General features: G+C 48.3%; 1 protein-coding gene across 3 annotated transcripts in view; it reads right to left on the bottom strand.

Annotated features, from left to right (window-relative positions):
- Positions 1-19,747, bottom strand: part of PRPF31 (pre-mRNA processing factor 31) — a 111,871-nt gene that overhangs the window by 90,996 nt on the left and 1,128 nt on the right. For all 3 annotated transcript variants that reach the window (XM_063942847.1, XM_063942846.1, XM_063942848.1), the window contains exon 2: positions 18,417-18,599. In XM_063942847.1, coding sequence (XP_063798917.1) covers positions 18,417-18,590 — 174 coding nt within the window. In that variant the 5' untranslated portion in view covers positions 18,591-18,599. The remainder of the gene's footprint in view (positions 1-18,416; positions 18,600-19,747) is intronic.

Here is a 19,747-nt window from a genome sequence, read left to right as displayed (position 1 = left end):
ACCAACAAGAGTTATGATAGACTTGCATGGTTGACTATTTCTTCGAGGTCCATAAACTCGACAGGATTACCTTGGGGATTTAGGTGGTTTGGAACAAACCAGGCACCAAACAGTTAAAGCTTTCCGGTCCCAGAATGCACTAGTTTCTCCTCACCTATAACCCCTCCCCAGCCCATTCAGTTTAGTAAACAAGCCCACGGCAGGAGCAGGGCAGATGAGAAGGAAGCATGGAACAGCCAAGAACAATCATATTAGAAGAGGAGAACTAGTGACCATATAATAGTAATAGCCATAAGACAGGTGCGTCACAGTGGGAGCTCTGTGAAGTCTACCATAACTCGTTTTCTTCTTCGGGGTCCATAGGCTACACAGGATTAACATGGAGATGTACTAAAGCAGTAGCCCCTGAGGGAGGGGCGCTCTTTAGGAGAACGGAGAATCAGTCACCCAAATGCAGCATCCTAAGATGCAAAGGATGAATGAAAGAATGAATTCAAACGGAGGTACAGACGGATGAACACATGGCTGCTCTGCCCAACTGTTCGGCAGATGCTCCGTGACTAGCCGCTCACCGTAGGAATGGTTAGATTCACTTCCATGTATGCCTGAGCAATGGTCGTTCAAAGTCATCAAGCCAAGATCTGCTTGCTAGCAGGCCATCCTCTTGTGAAAACCGTACACAAAAAAAAAAAAAAGCTCATCAGATTTATGGATAGACTAAAGGCCCGTACACACTGGCCGATATATCGGCCGTTCTCTTGAACGCCCGATATGTCGCGGGTCCGTCGGCCAGTGTGTACGACAGATACGTCTGTGAACTCCGTCGTTTACAGACTTATCGTGTCGGCCTCGCAGCACAGCAGACGGCCAATATACCTACTGATATATTGGCGCGTCGCTGTGTGTGTACGGTGGTCGGCCGACCGCCCATACACATGCTGTGGCGGCCGGCGGTGATTGACAGCTGAACTGGGCGGGCGTGTGTACACGCCCACCCAGTTCATGACATCAGTCCCCAACGGATCGGGCAGTGTGTATGCTCAACACACTGCCCGATCTGTCCATAGATATATCTGCAGATCAATTGATCTGCAGATATATCTACTGGTGTGTACCCACCTTTAGAGCCTAATTCAGATCTGATCGCTGCTGTGCTATTTCGCACAGCGGTCGATCCGAACTGTGCATGCGTATGCACCGCAATGCGCCAGCGCATCGGACAGCTACAACAGGCACCGGCGGTCAGCGACAGTATGGTGCGAAGGATCCATTCACACAGGCCCATTCACACAGGCGTTCGCAAGGTCATTGACAGGAAGAGGCCATTTGTGGGTGGCAACTGACCGTGGTCAGGGAGTGTCCGAAAAAACGCAGCAGGCTCAAGCAATTTCAGGGAAGGTGTCTGACGCAGATCCGGCCCAATCAGCAGGATTCAACTGGATAAGTCCTGGGCTGCCCAGAGACTGCACAAACTGATTTTTGTGGATCACTGCAACACATGCGATCGCACACTTGCACAGCGATTTTACCCCTCCCCCTGTAGGCAGCGACTATCTGATTGCAGGGCAGCAAAAAAACGCAGCCCAGCGATCAGATCCGAATTAGGCCCTTAGTTCGCTCTACATAATTCTGAAGTGCTCGCACCACATCCAACAATACATTACTTGTGGAAGGGTTTGGATATTGAAAGGCTGGTACCACAATTTCTTCATTGATATGAAATTTGGAGACCACCTAAGGAAGGTATCCAGACCTGGTCCTGAGGACAGCTGTCTGGATGAAAAATAAAAAATGGAGAGCGACTTGAAAGTGCCACTGAATCAGACACTCTGAACAGAGGCAATAGCCAGGAGCAAGAGAGTCTTTTCAGTCAGCCACTTTAAATCCATAGAGTCCAATGGTTCAAACGGAGCTGCTTGTAACGCCTGTAGAATCAAAGACAAGTCCCATGGAGCCACTGGAGGGACAGATGGAGGCTGAATACGGAGGTTCCCTTGAAAGAATGTTCCGATATCTGGAGGAGAAGCAATCATTCTCTAGAACCATACGGACAAGGCAGATACCTGTACCTTGAGGGACGTTAGTCGTAGACCTAAGTCTAATACTGCTTAAAGGAAAGCAAGTTCTCTTGACACTCAAAGTTGAAGGATTGTAGTTTCTCAGCAAACATCACTGTAAATAAAAGTGTGCCAAATACTGAAATAAATCCTTGCAGAGGCAGGCTTGCGTGATTTAAGCATTTTCTTGACAACAGAGCTAGAGAAGTCCTTTTAAAAAGGGATGTCTCAAGAGCCACGCCAGGTCCTGCTGTAGACACAGACCCTTTGTTAACAGATCCTGCCTTAAAGGTAGTCTGAGAGGATTGTAGATTGACAGACCCTACAGGTCTGCAAACCAAGGATGCCTCAGCCAGCCTAACTATGAGAAGCAATGTGCCTCCATCCTGCTTGAACTTGCAAAGCACCCTCGGAAGAAGTGAAACTAGAGGGAAGACTTATACCAGATTGAAGACCCACCGTACTGAGGGATCCCTGGTCCTGGACCCGTATACTGGTAGCTTGTGGCGTGATGTCATGAGACCCCGCTCTGGATGACCCCACCTGTCCACTAGATCCTGAAAGACCTCTGTATGTAGAGCCCACAGCTTAGATAGTCCACTTCCCAATTGAGATGGACACTGCTGACATTGCTGGAAGATGACGTTCTGCCCATATGAGGATGTGAGTCATCTTTCTCATGGCAGTTAAACTTTGCATACCTCGCTGATGGTTGAGGTACGCTACTGTAGTCGCATAGTTGGATTGGACCTGCACTGGCCAGCCTCAAAGAAACTCCTGCACTGACCGAGTGCCCGGAACTCTGCTCTGAATTCCAGTATGCTGATGGGCAGATGACTCTCGAGGACTGCCCAATGTCCCTGCTCCACACCTCCGGAGACTGGTATCCATGGTGAGCAGTACCCAATCAGAGATCCAAAATGGATGGCCCTTGTCCAAGTGGGATATCTAAAGCCACCACAAGAGTGACAGCCGAACCTCTTGAGACACCATTCTCTGGGCTCTGAGAAGATTATGTTCTCCGTTCCATCGCAAAAAAATCATGTGCTGCAGAGGTCTGGAGCGAAATTGGGCTTATTCTACTGTGTTGAAAGCAGAGACCATGGACCCCAGGGCCTGCATGGCTGAGTGTATGGACACTCACCGGCGTTAAAGAAAACTGCACAGATGAGTGGAGTACCGTTATCTTGTCTGCTGACAGAAATATCTGAGCCTGAGAATCTAGGATGGCTCCCAGATTTAATATTCTTTGAGACACAGACATGGAGGATTTCTTCCAGTTGATAATCCAACTGTGTCTCTGCAGACAAGCAACAATCAAATGGAAATGCTGTTGCAGACCGAGCCAGGATCAGTAGGTCGTAAAGGTACTGGAAAATCCGGATTCCCTGATGCCCGAGATGTGCAGCCATGACTGCCATCATCTTAGTAAAGACCCGAGCGGCTGTAGAGAGTCCGAAGGGCAGTGCTCGAAACGGATAATGCTGGTGGAGAATGGCAAACCTGAGATAACGCTGATGGATGGCATTGATAGTTACATGCAGGTATGCGTCCTGAATGTCATGGAAGCCATAAAATCCCCCGGTACTAATACCAGGCCAATGGAACGGAGGATTTCCATGCGAAACGGGGGCACTTTGACAAATTTTTTGAGAGCCTTGAGGTTGAGTATGGGTCGAAAAGAGCCATTTGGTTTGCGAACCAGGAATAGTGTGGAGTAAAACCCTGTCTGTTGTTGAAGAAGTGACTGAACTGGCATTATAACGCCTGACTGTAGAAGGGCATGAACAGCCTGTTGCAGAGACAATGCCCTGAGAGAATCTGCTGGAGGGGCCATACAATGAATAAGAAACAGTACTGCGCTTATAGGGTCAGCAGCTCCATTGGATAAAACGTGTATATGGAGCGCTTTGTGTTATGTTAATATGTGTATAGCCGATGCTGAAATGGAACGTATAATAAAATCCAGAGTGCCCTGTAATGTTGAACCTCTTTTCTGAAAGTTTGTGAAAAGTCCCGATCTCCAATAGTACCTCCGCACCGATAGTGCTTCTCCAGACACGATGATAAGGGTCCCCTGCTGGAGGGGCCATACAACAAAAGTGCTGCGGACAACGTCTCAAAGGTGAGAACGTATTCGTGAGAGGCCACTTCCTGCATCCAACTGTCTGTGGTAGTCTGACGCAAGGCCTTTGCAAAGTGAAGTCGTCCTCCCGCTCTGGGGTCTCCCAGAAGGAGACCTGTTCCGTAAGGCAGGCGGTTTGTTGTCCGGTTTTGAAGCCGGATGTCTGGCAGCCCAAGATTGCTTTGTTTTTGGCTTACCCTTATGGAAACTGGACTGAATAGGAAGTCTCCTTGATTTTCTTTGCAGACGAAAAGGGCCTAAAAGATGCTTTTGGTCTTAAAAGCTGCAGCTGAAGGCAGGAAGACTGTTTTGGAAGCTGCTATGGGGGCTACCATTTTGTCTAGCCCAGAGCCAGAGCGGGGGATGTGTACCACTTCATACATTCTCCCTCTGCGAAAGGATATATAGAAGCAAGCTTTTTTTGGTAACTGAAACTTCCGGTTAGGAGTACTCCAGGCCTCACACATGAGCTAAGTGAGCTGATCTGACAGAGGGAGCTCCGCTTTAATGTCTCTCTGTCGCTTAAAGATAGGACCATTAGGCCTAGAAGCTAGTTCCTCCTCCTCTATGTCAAGTATAGTTTTGACTGCCCTGACTAAGGCAGGAATATCCACCTTAGTACACTGTTCTGGACAAGAACCAAAGTCCGAGGCATCGTCTTTCTCCTGATCAGAATCAGTTTCAGAATCCAAAGCCTGCGCTCTGGGCACTTTGGCAGCCCCTGCTCTGTCGCTCTGTAACATATCTTTAAAGTCGGCTGACGTCTGAGCTAGACTCTTTACAGACTGTGAAAACATGTCTATCCTAGGAGGTTGCACAGGGGCTGCCACTGAGTCATACCCGGAGACAAAGAAAAAAAATAAGATTTTAAACCTACCGGTAAATCTATTTCTCCTAGTCTGTAGAGGATGCTGGGGACTCCGTAAGGACCATGGGGTATTATAGACGGGCTCCGCAGGAGATAGGGCACCTAAAAAGAACTTTGACTATGGGTGTGCACTGGCTCCTCCCTCTATGCCCCTCCTCCAGACCTCAGTTAGAGAACTGTGCCCAGAGGAGATGGACAATACAAGGCAGGATTTAGCAATCCAAGGGCAAGATTCATACCAGCCCACACCAATCATACCATGAACCTTGGAACATACATAACCAGTTAACAGTATGAACAAACGACAGTAACGGTCCAAGACCGATGTCAACTGTAACATAACCCTTATGTAAGCAACAAATATATACAAGTCTTGCAGAGTTTCCGCGCTGGGACAGGCGCCCAGCATCCTCTACGGACTAGGAGAAATAGATTTACCGGTAGGTTTAAAATCTTATTTTCTCTTACGTCCTAGAGGATGCTGGGGACTCCGTAAGGACCATGGGGCTTATACCAAAGCATCCAATCGGGCGGGAGAGTGCGTATGACTCTGCAGCACCGACTGAGCAAACGCTAGGTCCTCATCAGCCAGGGTATCAAACTTGTAGAATTTAGCAAAAAAGTGTTTGACCCCGACCAAGTCGCCGCTCGGCAAAGTTGTAATGCCGAGACGCCTCGGGCAGCCGCCCAAGAAGAGCCCAACTTCCTAGTGGAATGGGCCTTAACCGAATTTGGTACCGGCAATCCAGCCGTAGAGTGAGCCTGCTGAATCGTATTACAGATCCAGCGAGCAATAGTCTGCTTCGAAGAAGGAGCGCCAATCTTATTGGCCGCATACAGGACAAACAGAGCCTCTGTTTTCCTAATTCTAGCCGTCCTGCCTACATAAATTTTTAAGGCCCTGACTACGTCCAGGGATCTGGAATCCTCCAGGTCACTTGTAGCCACAGGCACCACAATAGGTTGATTCATATGGAACGAAGAAACCACTTTAGGCAAAAATTGCGGACGTGTCCTCAATTCAGCTCGATCCACATGAAAAATCAAGTAGGGGCTCTTGTGTGACAAAGCCGCCAATTCTGACACTCGCCTTGCTGATGCTAAGGCCAACAACATGACCACCTTCCAGGTAAGAAATTTCAACTCAACCTTGTTAAGCGGTTCAAACCAGTGTGATTTTAGGAACTGCAACACCACGTTCAGGTCCCATGGTGCCACTGGAGGCACAAAAGGGGGCTGGATGTACAGCACTCCCTTTACAAACATCTGGACTTCTGGAAGAGAAGCCAATTCCTTCTGAAAGAAAATCGAGAGGGCCGAAATCTGTACCTTAAACAGAGCCTAATTTCAGGCCCATATCCACTCCTGTCTGTAGGAAGTGGAGAAGACGACCCAGATGAAAATCTTCCGTAGGTGCATTCTTGGTCTCACACCAAGACACATACTTTCGCCAGATACGGTGATAATGTTTTACCATCACCTCCTTCCTAGCCTTTATTAAAGTAGGGATGACCTCTTCCGGAATCCCTTTCGCTAGGATTCGGCGTTCAACCGCCATACGTAACCGCGGTAAGTCTTGAAATACACAGGGCCCCTGTTGCAACAGGTCTTCCCTCAGAGGAAGAGGCCAGGGATCTCCTGTGAGCATCTCTTGTAGATCAGAGTACCAGGCCCTTCGAGGCCAGTCTGGGACAACGAGTATCGTCTGTACTCTTCTTCGTCTTATGATCCTCAACACTTTTGTGATGAGAGGAAGAGGAGGAAACACGTAGACCGATTTGAACACCCACGGTGTTACCAGAGCGTCTACTGCTACTGCCTGAGGGTCCCGAGACCTGGCGCAATACCTCCGAAGTTTTTTGTTGAGGCGTGACGCCATCATGTCAATTTGAGGAGTTCCCCAAAGACGTGTTACGTCTGCAAAGACTTCTTGATGAAGTCCCCACTCTCCTGGATGGAGATCGTGTCTGCTGAGGAAGTCTGCTTCCCAGTTGTCCACTCCCGGAATGAAGACAGCCGACAGAGCGCTTACATGATTTTCCACCCTCAGCGAAGGATCCTGGTGGCTTCCGCCATCGCGACTCTGCTTCTTGTTCCGCCTTGGCGGTTCACATGAGCCACTGCTGTGACATTGTCTGATTGAATCAGAACCGGTAGGTTTAGAAGAAGACTCTCCGCTTGTCGAAGGCCATTGTAAATGGCCCTGAGTTCCAACACATTGATGTGTAGACAGGACTCCTGGTCTGACCAAAAGCCCTGAAAATTTTTTCCCTGTGTGACCGCTCCCCATCCTCGGAGGCTCGTGTCCGTGGTAACCAGGATCCGATCCTGAATTCCGAACCTGCGACCCTCCAGGAGGTGAGCACTTTGCAACTACCACAGGAGGGACACTCTGGTCCCTGGGGACAGAGTTATTTTCCGATGTAAGTGCAGATGGGACCCGGACCACTTGTCCAGAAGGTCCCATTGAAAAGTCCTTGCATGGAACCTTCTGAAGGGAATGGCCTCGTAGGCCGCCACCATTTTCCCCAGAACTCGAGTGCATTGGTGAACTGACACCCTTTTCGGTTTTAGCAGGTCTCTGACCATGTTCTGGATGTCTTGGGCTCTCTCTATTGGGAGGAAGACCTTCATTTGTTCCGTATCCAGTATCATACCTAGGAACGGTAACAGAGTTGTCGGAATCAACTGCGACTTCGGTAGATTTAGAATCCAACCGTGTTGCTGGAGCACTCTCAGAGAGAGCGCCACACTGCTCAGCAATTTCTCCCTTGATCTCGCTTTTATCAGGAGATCGTCCAAGTATGGGATAATTGTGACTCCATGCTTGCGCAGGACCACCATCATTTCCGCCATTATCTTGGTGAAAATCCTCGGGGCCGTGGAGAGTCCAAACGGCAACGTCTGAAATTGGTAATGACAATCCTGTACAGCGAATCTCAGGTATTCCTGATGGGGGGCATATATGGGGACATGAAGGTACGCATCCTTTATGTCCAGAGACACCATAAACTCCCCCTTCTCCATGTTGGCTATTATCGCTCTGAGAGATTCCATTTTGAATTTGAATCTTTTTATGTACAGGTTTAGCGATTTCAGATTCAAAATAGGTCTGACCGAACCGTCCGGTTTCGGGACCACAAATAGGGTTGAGTAGTAACCTCTTCCCTGCTGGTGAAGGGGAACCTTGATTATCACTTGCTGTATACACAGCGTTTGAATTGCAGCTAACACTACATCCCTTTCCGATGTGGAAGCTGGTAGGGCCGATTTGAAAAATCGGCGCGGGGGCACCTCCTCGAATTCCAATTTGTAACCCTGGGAAACTATTTCCAACACCCAGGGATTCAGGTCCGAACTGACCCAGGCCTGACTGAAAAGTCGAAGACGTGCCCCCACCGGTGCCGACTCCCTCAGGGGAGCCCCAGCGTCATGCTGTGGGTTTTGGAGCAGCCGGGGAGGACTTTTGTTCCTGGGCACCTGCCGAAGCTGGTGCTCTCTTGCCTCTGCCCTTACCTCTGGCGAGGAAAGAGGATCCCCGACCTCTTTTGGACTTGTGCGACCGAAAGGACTGCATCTGATAAGGTTTTACTTTCTTTGGCTGTTGGGGAATATATGGTAAAAAATTTGATTTACCTGCTGTAGCTGTGGAAACCAGGTCCGTCAGCCCATCCCCAAACAATACATCACCCTTATAGGGTAGAACTTCCATATGTTTCTTGGAATCCGCATCACCCGTCCATTGTCGAGCCAATAAGGATCTTCTCGCTGAGACAGACATGGCATTGGCCCTAGAAGCTAGCAATCCAATGTCCCTTTAAGCATCCCTCATAAATAAGACTGCGTCTTTAATATGGGCTAGAGTTAGGAATATAGTATCCCTATCCATATTATCAAATTGATCTGTCAGCTCATCTGTCCAAGCTGCAATTGCGCTACACACCCATGCCGACGCAATTGTCGGTCTTAGCACAGCACCCGTATGAGAATAAATACCCTTTAAGGTAGTTTCGTGCCTGCGATCTGCAGGGTCATTAAGGGCCGCTGTGTCAGGAGACGGTAGCGCCACTTTCTTGGACAAGCGCGTCAGGGCCTTGTCCACAGTGGGGGGTGATTCCCAAATCTCCCTGTCCCCAAAGAATTCATTTAATTCATGAGATGTGGGAAAGTTAATAATCTGTTTCTTTTCCTTAAACATGTGTACCCTTGTGTCGGGGACCGAGGGTTCATCCACAATATGCCATATAAATTCTTTTGGGGATCTGCGGTCTCTTATCCGGAGTTTCCCAAGCTTTTTGCAACACATCCCTTATTGCCACAATCATACACTGAATGGTTTTAGTCACCCTAGGGTGCAATTTTACTTCGTCATAGTCGACACTGGAATCAGAATCCGTGTCGGTAGTAGTGTCTTGTGCTAAGGGACGCTTTTGAGACCCCGACGGGCCCTGTGAGTCGGTCCAATCTGAGGATTGACCCCCTGATGTCCCCCCTAAATCAGCCTTATCAAGCCTTTTATGTAAAGATGCCACACTTGCATTCAACATATGCCACATGTCCATCCAATCTGGAGTCGGCACAACCGACTGGGAACCACTCATTTGCTCCACCTCCTCCTTGGAGTAGCCTTCCGCCTCAGACATGTCGACACACACGTACCGACACCCCACACACACACACACACACACAGGGATTAACCTATAAGGGGACAAAACCCCAACCAGGTCCTTAAGGAGAGACAGAGAAAGAGTATGCCAGCACACACCAACGCTTAAAAACACTGGAAAAAATATGTCCAGATAGCGCTTTTTTATATATATTATGCCAATTCCCACTCACTGCGTCGCTAATGTGCCCCCCTCCTCTTTTTTCCAGCCTGTGAGTTCAGCAGGGGAGAGACCAGGGAGCCAGCGTTTTCTCATGCAGCTTCTATGGAGAAAATGGCGCTGGTTAGTGCTGAGGATCAAGCCCCGCCCACCCGACGGCGGGCTTTGGTCCCAGTGATTTTTCAATAAAATGGTGGGGGATCATAGATTTACTGCCTCCGCAGTCTAATCCAACTGTATTTGTGCCAAAATGTGAAGTTTATTGCTGCCCAGGGCACCCCCCCCCTGCGCCCTTCACCCTTCAGTGCTGGTCTGTGTGCATGTGACTGGGAGCAATGGCGCGCAGCGCCTTACCTCATGAAGATCTGATGTCTTCTGCCGCCTAAGATGTTTTCTCTATCTTCGGCATCTGTGAGGATGGCGGCGCGGCTCCGGGACTAACCCCAGGTGAGACCTGTGTTCCGACTCCCTCTGGAGCTAATGGTGTCCAGTAGCCTTAGAAGCAGTGCCCAACTTGACAAGCCAGCTCTGCTTCTCTCTCCTCGGTCCCACGATGCAGGGAGCCTGTTGCCAACAGGACTCCCTGAAAATAAAAAACCTAACAAAATTATTTTTCCACAGAAAACTCTGGAGAGCTCTCTGCAGTGCACCCATTCTCCTCTGGGCACAAGATCTAACTGAGGTCTGGAGGAGGGGCATAGAGGGAGGAGCCAGTGCACACCCATAGTCAAAGTTCTTTTCTCTAACGTCCTAGTGGATGCTGGGGACTCCGAAAGGACCATGGGGAATAGCGGCTCCGCAGGAGACTGGGCACAAAGTAAAAGCTTTAGGACTAGCTGGTGTGCACTGGCTCCTCCCCCTATGACCCTCCTCCAAGCCTCAGTTAAAATTGTGCCCTAACGAGAAGGGTGCAATCTAGGTGGCTCTCCTGAGCTGCTTAGAGTAAAAGTTTAAATAGGTTTTTTATTTTCAGTGAGACCTGCTGGCAACAGGCTCACTGCATCGAGGGACTAAGGGGAGAAGAAGCGAACTCACCTGCGTGCAGAGTGGATTGGGCTTCTTAGGCTACTGGACATTAGCTCCAGAGGGACGATCACAGGCCCAGCCATGGATGGGTCCCGGAGCCGCGCCGCCGGCCCCCTTACAGATGCTGAAGCAAGAAGAGGTCCATAAATCGGCGGCAGAAGACTTTCCTGTCTTCATAAGGTAGCGCACAGCACTGCAGCTGTGCGCCATTGCTCTCAGCACACTTCACACTCCGGTCACTGAGGGTGCAGGACGCTGGGGGGGGGCGTCCTGGGAAGCAATGAATTTACCTTATTTGGCAAAAAATACATCACATATAGCTCCTGGGCTATATGGATGTATTTAACCCCTGCCAGTTTTCCAGAAAAAAGCGGGAGAAGAGCCCGCCATGAAGGGGGCGGGGCCTATCTCCTCAGCACACAGCGCCATTTTTCCCACACAGCTCCGCTGGTAGGAAGGCTCCCAGAATCTCCCCTGCATCCTGCAACTACAGAAACAGGGTAAAAAAGAGAGGGGGGCACTTATTTGGCAAAATAACAGATATAAGCAGCTATAAGGGATAGACACTTATTGTAAGGTTGTCCCTATACATATATAGCGCTCTGGTGTGTGCTGGAAAACTCTCCCTCTGTCTCCCCAAGGGGCTAAGTGGGTCCTGTCCTCTATCAGAGCATTCCCTGTGTGTGTGCTGGGTGTCGGTACGTGTGTGTCGACATGTATGAGGAGGAAAATGATGTGGAGGCGGAGCAATTGCCTATAATGGTGATGTCACCCCCTAGGGAGTCGACACCTGAATGGATGGCCGTAATTAAGGAATTACGTGACATTGTCGGCACGTTACAGAAAACTGTTGACGACATGAGACAGCCGGCAGCTCAGTTAGTGCCTGTCCAGGCGTCTCAAACACCGTCAGGGGCTATTAAACGCCCGTTACCTCAGTGGGTCGACACGGACCCAGACACTGACTCCAGTGTCGACTGTGAAAAATCAAACGTATTTTCCAGTAGGGCCACACGTTACATGATCACGGCAATGAAGGAGGTTTTGCACATCTCTGATACTGCAAGTACCACGAAAAGGGGTATTATGTGGGGTGTGAAAAAACTACCCGTAGTTTTTCCTGAATCAGATGAATTGAATGAAGTGTGTGATGAAGCGTGGGTTACCCCCGACAAAAAACTGCTAATTTCTAAAAAATTATTGGCACTATATCCCTTCCCACCAGAGGTTAGGGCTCGTTGGGAAACACCCCCTAGGGTGGATAAGGCGCTCACACGCTTATCAAAACAAGTGGCGTTACCGTCTCCAGAAACGGCCGCACTTAAGGAGCCAGCAGATAGGAGGCTGGAAAATATCCTTAAAAGTATATACACATACATACTGGTGTTATACTGCGACCAGCAATCGCCTCAGCCTGGATGTGCAGTGCTGGGGTGGCTTGGTCGGATTCCCTGACTGAAAATATTGATACCCTGGACAGGGACAATATATTATTGACTATAGAGCATTTAAAGGATGCATTCCTATATATGCGAGATGCACAGAGAGACATTTGCACTCTGGCATCAAGAGTAAGTGCGATGTCCATTTCTGCCAGAAGAGGATTATGGACGCGACAGTGGTCAGGGGATGCGGATTCCAAACGGCATATGGAAGTATTGCCGTATAAAAGGGGAGGAGTTATTTGGGGGAGGTCTATCGGACCTGGTGGCCACGGCAACGGCTGGGAAATCCACCTTTTTACCCCAAGTCACCTCGCAGCAGAAAAAGATACCGTCTTTTCAGGCTCAGTCCTTTCGTCCCCATAAGGGCAAGCGGGCAAAAGGCCACTCATATCTGCCCCGGGGCAGAGGAAGGGGAAAAAGACTGCAACAGACAGCTTCTTCCCACGAACAGAAGCCTTCCCCCGCTTATGCCAAGTCCTCAGCATGACGCTGGGGCCTTACAAGCGGACTCAGGCACGGTGGGGGCCCGTCTCAAGAATTTCAGCGCGCAGTGGGCTCACTCGCAAGTGGACCCCTGGATCCTGCAGGTAATATCTCAGGGGTACAAATTGGAATTCGAGACGTCTCCCCCTCGCCGGTTCCTGAAGTCTGCTTTACCAACGTCTACCCCCGACAGGGAGGCGGTATTGGAAGCCATTCACAAGCTGTATTCCCAGCAAGTGATAATCAAGGTACCCCTCCTACAACAGGGAAAGGGGTATTACTCCACGCTGTTTGTGGTACCGAAGCCGGACGGCTCGGTGAGACCCATTTTAAATCTGAAAGCCTTGAACACTTACATAAAAAGGTTCAAGTTCAAGATGGAGTCACTCAGAGCAGTGATAGCGAACCTGGAAGAAGGGGACTACATGGTGTCTCTGGACATCAAGGATGCTTACCTCCATGTCCCAATTTGCCCTTCTCACCAAGGGTACCTCAGGTTTGTGGTACAGAACTGTCACTATCAGTTTCAGACGCTGCCGTTTGGATTGTCCACGGCACCCCGGGTCTTTACCAAGGTAATGGCCGAAATGATGATTCTTCTTCGAAGAAAAGGCGTCTTAATTATCCCTTACTTGGACGATCTCCTGATAAGGGCACGGTCCAGAGAACAGTTAGAGGTCGGAGTAGCACTATCTCAAATAGTACTACGACAGCACGGATGGATTCTAAATATTCCAAAATCGCAGCCGATTCCGACGACACGTCTGCTGTTCCTAGGGATGATTCTGGACACAGTACAGAAAAAGGTGTTTCTCCCGGAAGAGAAAGCCAGGGAGTTATCCGACCTAGTTAGGAAACTCCTAAGACCAGGCCAGGTGTCAGTGCATCAGTGCACAAGGGTCCTGGGAAAGATGGTGGCTTCTTACGAAGCGATTCCATTCGGCATATTCCACGCAAGAACTTTTCAGTTGGATCTGCTAGACAAATGGTCCGGATCGCATCTTCAAATGCATCAGCGGATAACCCTGTCTCCAAGGACAAGGGTGTCTCTCCTGTGGTGGTTACAGAGTGCTCATCTCCTAGAGGGCCGCAGATTCGGCATTCAGGATTGGGTCCTGGTGACCACGGATGCCAGCCTGAGAGGCTGGGGAGCCGTCACACAGGGAAAAAATTTCCAGGGCTTGTGGTCAAGCATGGAAACGTCACTTCACATAAATATCCTGGAACTAAGGGCCATTTACAATGCCCTAAGTCAGGCAAGGCCTCTGCTTCAGGGTCAGCCTGTATTGATCCAGTCGGACAACATCACGGCAGTCGCCCACGTAAACAGACAGGGCGGCACAAGAAGCAGGAGGGCAATGACGGAAGTGGCAAGGATTCTTCGCTGGGCGGAAAATCATGTGATAGCACTGTCAGCAGTGTTCATTCCGGGAGTGGACAACTGGGAAGCAGACTTCCTCAGCAGACACGATCTTCACCCGGGGGAGTGGGGACTTCACCCAGAAGTCTTCCACATGATTGTAGACCGTTGGGAAAAACCAAAGATGGACATGATGGCGTCTCGCCTCAACAAAAAACTGGACCGATATTGTTCCAGGTCAAGGGACCCTCAGGCAATAGCTGTGGACGCTCTGGTAACACCGTGGGTGTACCGGTCAGTGTATGTGTTCCCTCCTCTTCCTCTCATACCAAAAGTACTGAGAATCATAAGAAGGAGAGGAGTAAAGACTATACTCGTGGCTCCGGATTGGCCAAGAAGGACTTGGTACCCGGAAATTCAAGAGATGCTCACGGAAGACCCGTGGCCTCTACCTCTAAGACAGGACCTGCTCCAGCAGGGACCATGTCTGTTCCAAGACTTACCGCGGCTGCGTTTGACGGCATGGCGGTTGAACGCCGGATCCTGAAGCAAAAAGGCATTCCGGATGAAGTCATCCCTACCCTGATCAAAGCCAGGAAGGATGTAACCGTACAACATTATCACCGTATTTGGCGTAAATATGTTGCGTGGTGCGAGGCCAGGAAGGCCCCTACGGAGGAATTTCAACTGGGTCGATTCCTGCATTTCCTGCAAACAGGACTGTCTATGGGCCTCAAATTAGGGTCCATTAAGGTTCAAATTTCGGCCCTGTCGATATTCTTCCAAAAAGAACTAGCTTCTGTTCCTGAAATTCAGACGTTTGTCAAGGGAGTACTGCATATACAGCCTCCTTTTGTGCCTCCAGTGGCACCTTGGGATCTCAATGTAGTGTTGGGATTACTAAAATCACATTGGTTTGAACCACTCACCACTGTGGACTTGAAATATCTCACATGGAAAGTGGTAATGCTGTTAGCCCTGGCTTCAGCCAGGCGTGTATCAGAATTGGCGGCTTTATCCTATAAAAGCCCTTACCTAATTTTTCATACGGACAGGGCAGAATTGAGGACTCGTCCTCAATTTCTCCCTAAGGTGGTTTCAGCATTTCACTTAAACCAACCTATTGTGGTGCCTGCGGCTACTAGGGACTTGGAGGATTCCAAGTTGCTGGACGTAGTCAGGGCCCTGAAAATATATGTTTCCAGGACGGCTGGAGTCAGAAAATCTGACTCGCTGTTTATCCTGTATGCACCCAACAAGCTGGGTGCTCCTGCTTCTAAGCAGACGATTGCTCGTTGGATTTGTAGTACAATTCAGCTTGCACATTCTGTGGCAGGTCTGCCACAGCCAAAATCTGTAAAAGCCCATTCCACACGGAAAGTGGGCTCATCTTGGGCGGCTGCCCGAGGGGTCTCGGCTTTACAACTTTGCCGAGCAGCTACTTGGTCAGGGGCAAACACGTTTGCTAAATTCTACAAATTTGATACCCTGGCTGAGGAGGACCTGGAGTTCTCTCATTCGGTGCTGCAGAGTCATCCGCACTCTCCCGCCCGTTTGGGAGCTTTGGTATAATCCCCATGGTCCTTTCGGAGTCCCCAGCATCCACTAGGACGTTAGAGAAAATAAGAATTTACTTACCGATAATTCTATTTCTCATAGTCCGTAGTAGATGCTGGGCGCCCATCCCAAGTGCGGATTGTCTGCATTACTTGTACATAGTTATTGTTACAAAAATCGGGTTATTGTTGTTGTGAGCCATCTTTTCAGAGGCTCCTTCTGTTATCATGCTGTTAACTGGGTTCAGATCACAAGTTGTACGGTGTGATTGGTGTGGCTGGTATGAGTCTTACCCGGGATTCAAAATCCTTCCTTATTGTGTACGCTCGTCCGGGCACAGTATCCTGAGGCTTGGAGGAGGGTCATAGGGGGAGGAGCCAGTGCACACCAGCTAGTCCTAAAGCTTTTACTTTGTGCCCAGTCTCCTGCGGAGCCGCTATTCCCCATGGTCCTTTCGGAGTCCCCAGCATCCACTACAGACTATGAGAAATAGAATTATCGGTAAGTAAATTCTTATTTTTAGGTGCCCTATCTCCTGCGGAGCCCGTCTATACCTCATGGTCCTTACGGAGTCCCCAGCATCCTCTGGGACGTAAGAGAAAGAAAAAAAACCATGGTGGTTCTAGCACAGGTGCTGAAGTCACGTATTGAGTGATGGTGCAGCATAACACCTCAAACAGAGACCATCTTGCACAAAATCCTGCACGTCTAACTTGACTGAGCAGGTCCTGCAAGAAACCAAAACAGGAGCCCCAGACTCCACCTTGTCCTTAGAGGCCTTGCCTTTGGACATAGTTAAACACACATGCAGAGTGCAACTATAATAATAACATGCAAATATGACACCACTCAAACTAAAAGTAAAATGCGAGGTACAACATAATGCTTAACACCTGGTATGTGAATAGGAAGTATTATAAATACAGCACCGTTTGAACACAAACAACAGTAGCTAGCACATACAACACAACGCATATAACAATGGGCACTGACAACTACGCAAACCTCAAAAGGTTGGTAGGATAAGTGCTGTATAACCTGTCCCCAGGGAAAGGTATACAGGGAGACAAGACCCGACCTCCTGAGACCTCTGAAGACAGCAATGTGAGTGTCTCACTGGGGGGGGGGGGGGGGGGAGGAGGAGGGTAGTGTTTTACAGCCCAGAAAAAAAGCCGGAAAACTCTCAGAGAATCATACCCTGGGCTGGGGGAGGGGCTAACGGGGAGAACCTAACTTCCCTATGCTGATATAACCCCCCCCCCCAGGGCTATCAGCATACACGCGTCCCCATGCTAGTATATATATGCCCTGGTGGGCTAGCGGAAGACAAGAGCGACCCCATCTCTGCAATCAGGGCTCTGAAAGCCTTGAACTGGCACTTACCTTCCCCTGTGGTCCGGCTGCGGTCCTTGGTCCGGAAAAGCATATGCTCTACCAGTGCCCACCGAAACACTGGACCTCCTCACCAGTGTTGCGGTGCCATCTGGAGTGATGGAGCTGCATTACCATTGTCCATCGGTCACCCGGCACTGTCAGCTCTGTTATATAAAAGAGCTTGAGGCTGCAACAGCAGTCTCCTGTTAAAAAAAAAAAAAAAAAAAAAGGGTACGTCCGCTGCCGGCACCAAAATTGAATGGCCTGGGGCTGGGAAGGGGTTATAGGTGAGGAGGACCCAGTGCATTCTGGAATCGAAAAGCTTTAACTGTTCGGTACCCAGTTCGTTCCAAACCACCTAAACCCCATGGTATCTTTAAAAAAAAAAAAAAAGATTTTATTGAGTAAAATTGAAAAAAGTAACACCAATCACATTCAATATCTTTATAAACCGAATATCATATATGATAATGGAAACAGAGTTGAGACCTTAAAGACAACAATGGAAATCCGGAAAGGTGTAACATACCAAAATATTGAAACCGATTGTTCTTCCCCTTATAGAAAAATTGTTACAATCAGATTGATAATCAGAGAGGCACATAATATAGAAAGGCAAATTATGGATGAAACCATTATAAAGTAACCCCATGGTATTTCTGTGGAGCCTATGGACCCTGAAGAAGAAATCGATTTTTTTTTTATTTATTTTTTTGCACATTAAAATGCATCAATTATTATGCTCTTAGGACAGAGGTTCCCAAATGCAGTCCTCAAGGCACCCAACAGTCTAGGTTTTAAATGTATCCATGCTTGGCCACAGGTGACTTAATTAGCACCTCAGTCAATCTGATTTAACCATCTGTGCTGAGCCATGGATATACCTAAATCCTGGACTGTTGGGGTGCCTTGAGGACCACATTTGGGAACCTCTGTTTTAGGATGATATTCAATGGCTATATTGTGCATGATCTTCCGTCTTAAGTGACGGGAGATCGTGGGGAGATATTCAATTGACCCCCATTATCACGACTACCGTATAAAGCGGCTAAACCTGACTACAGTCATGGGCGCGATTGCAGAAAGTCCTGTTTAGGCGCCCTGTCGGGTCACTTTTTGCACATTTCAGGGGGCAGCGAGCGGAAATGCCGATGTCTCGCCTGTCGGCAGCAACATTTGAATAGCTGCCGGCGGGCGAGATAGGGGGCATCAAAAATTGAATTCCACCCTTAGATTACATCTGTGAAGAAATTCCATGTATCCTGCTCAATATAGGTTACATATACTAGCCTCACCTGTTTGCTGTCCCATAGCTTGGCTATACTTTTCACCGACTCTGCATTAAGGTCAATCTGCATCTCCTCCTGCACATCTTCAATGGTCTCCAAATCATCCTCATTTATTACGTTTTCTTCCTCTTCCTCTGCTGCCTCCTCCAAGTCAGCCAGCAATTCATCCGCCAAAGACATATTTTACCACTGAGAAAAATCCACAGAAGACTAAAATGAGATTATATATTGATATATACACACATAAGCAATTTAATCCTTGATTCTCTATATCATTGTTTAAAGCATAATTATCTTTTAGTGTATAACTTAATTGAAGATGTATTTTCATTAAAGTATGCTAATGTGTTTTATGACGGGAGGCACTGTGATCGGCCTGGTCTGCGCATGCGCTTTAGACACGTTGAAGTAATCTTTAGTGTGGGCGGAAGTGGTGCCCGGCTCGTACGCGGCTTCCGGCAGTCGCGGCGAGCAGGACCACGGCCTCCCGCCAGTTGGAGGGAGCGCTTGTCCATGTTGCACTAAAGGCGCCACACTGACACCAATGACATATGGTGCATTTTTGTGTTTTAGAATTACAGGTTGAGTATCCCTTATCCAAAATGCTTGGGACCAGAGGTATTTTGGATATCGGATTTTTCCGTATTTTGGAATAATTGCATACCATAATGAGATATCATGGTGATGGGACCTAAATCTAAGCACAGAATGCATTTATGTTACATATTCACCTTATACACCCAGCCTGAAGGTAATTTTAGCCAATATTTTTTGTAACTTTGTGCATTGAACAAAGTGTATCTACATTCACACAATTCATTTATGTTTCATATACACCTTATACACACAGCCTGAGGGTCATTTAATACAATGTTTTTAATAACTGTGTGTATTAAACAAAGTTTGTGTACATTGAGCCATCAAAAAACAAAGGTTTCACTATCTCACTCTCACTCAAAAAAGTCCGTATTTCGGAATATTCCGTATTTCGGAATATTTGGATATAGGATACTCAACCTGTATTTGTTATTATTCAGTCTTTGTTTATGAAATTTTAGTTCCGGACGGAAGTGACGTCACTTCCAGAGGTCTGGGAATCAATTCACAACCCCATTTAGAAATAATTGGTAGGGGTATAAATAGATGTCCATTTGACTAGCACTATCACACTCTTGAGGAAGCCCAGCATTATAGCACCGGACGAAACGTGTTGAGTGACAGATACTGTGGTTGGAGACTGCATACTACAGATAAGCGGTTTTAAAACTTTTTTTTATTGTACAAGCAACTATTTACTTGTGGACCATACCTTTTATGTTTAATAAATGTGTTAGAAA

Source organism: Pseudophryne corroboree, chromosome 10, assembly GCF_028390025.1.
Source record: "Pseudophryne corroboree isolate aPseCor3 chromosome 10, aPseCor3.hap2, whole genome shotgun sequence".
NCBI classification, from domain to species: Eukaryota; Metazoa; Chordata; class Amphibia; order Anura; family Myobatrachidae; genus Pseudophryne; species Pseudophryne corroboree.
The sequence above is the reverse complement of the archived record's forward strand: the minus strand, read 5'-3'. Positions and strand labels throughout refer to the sequence as shown.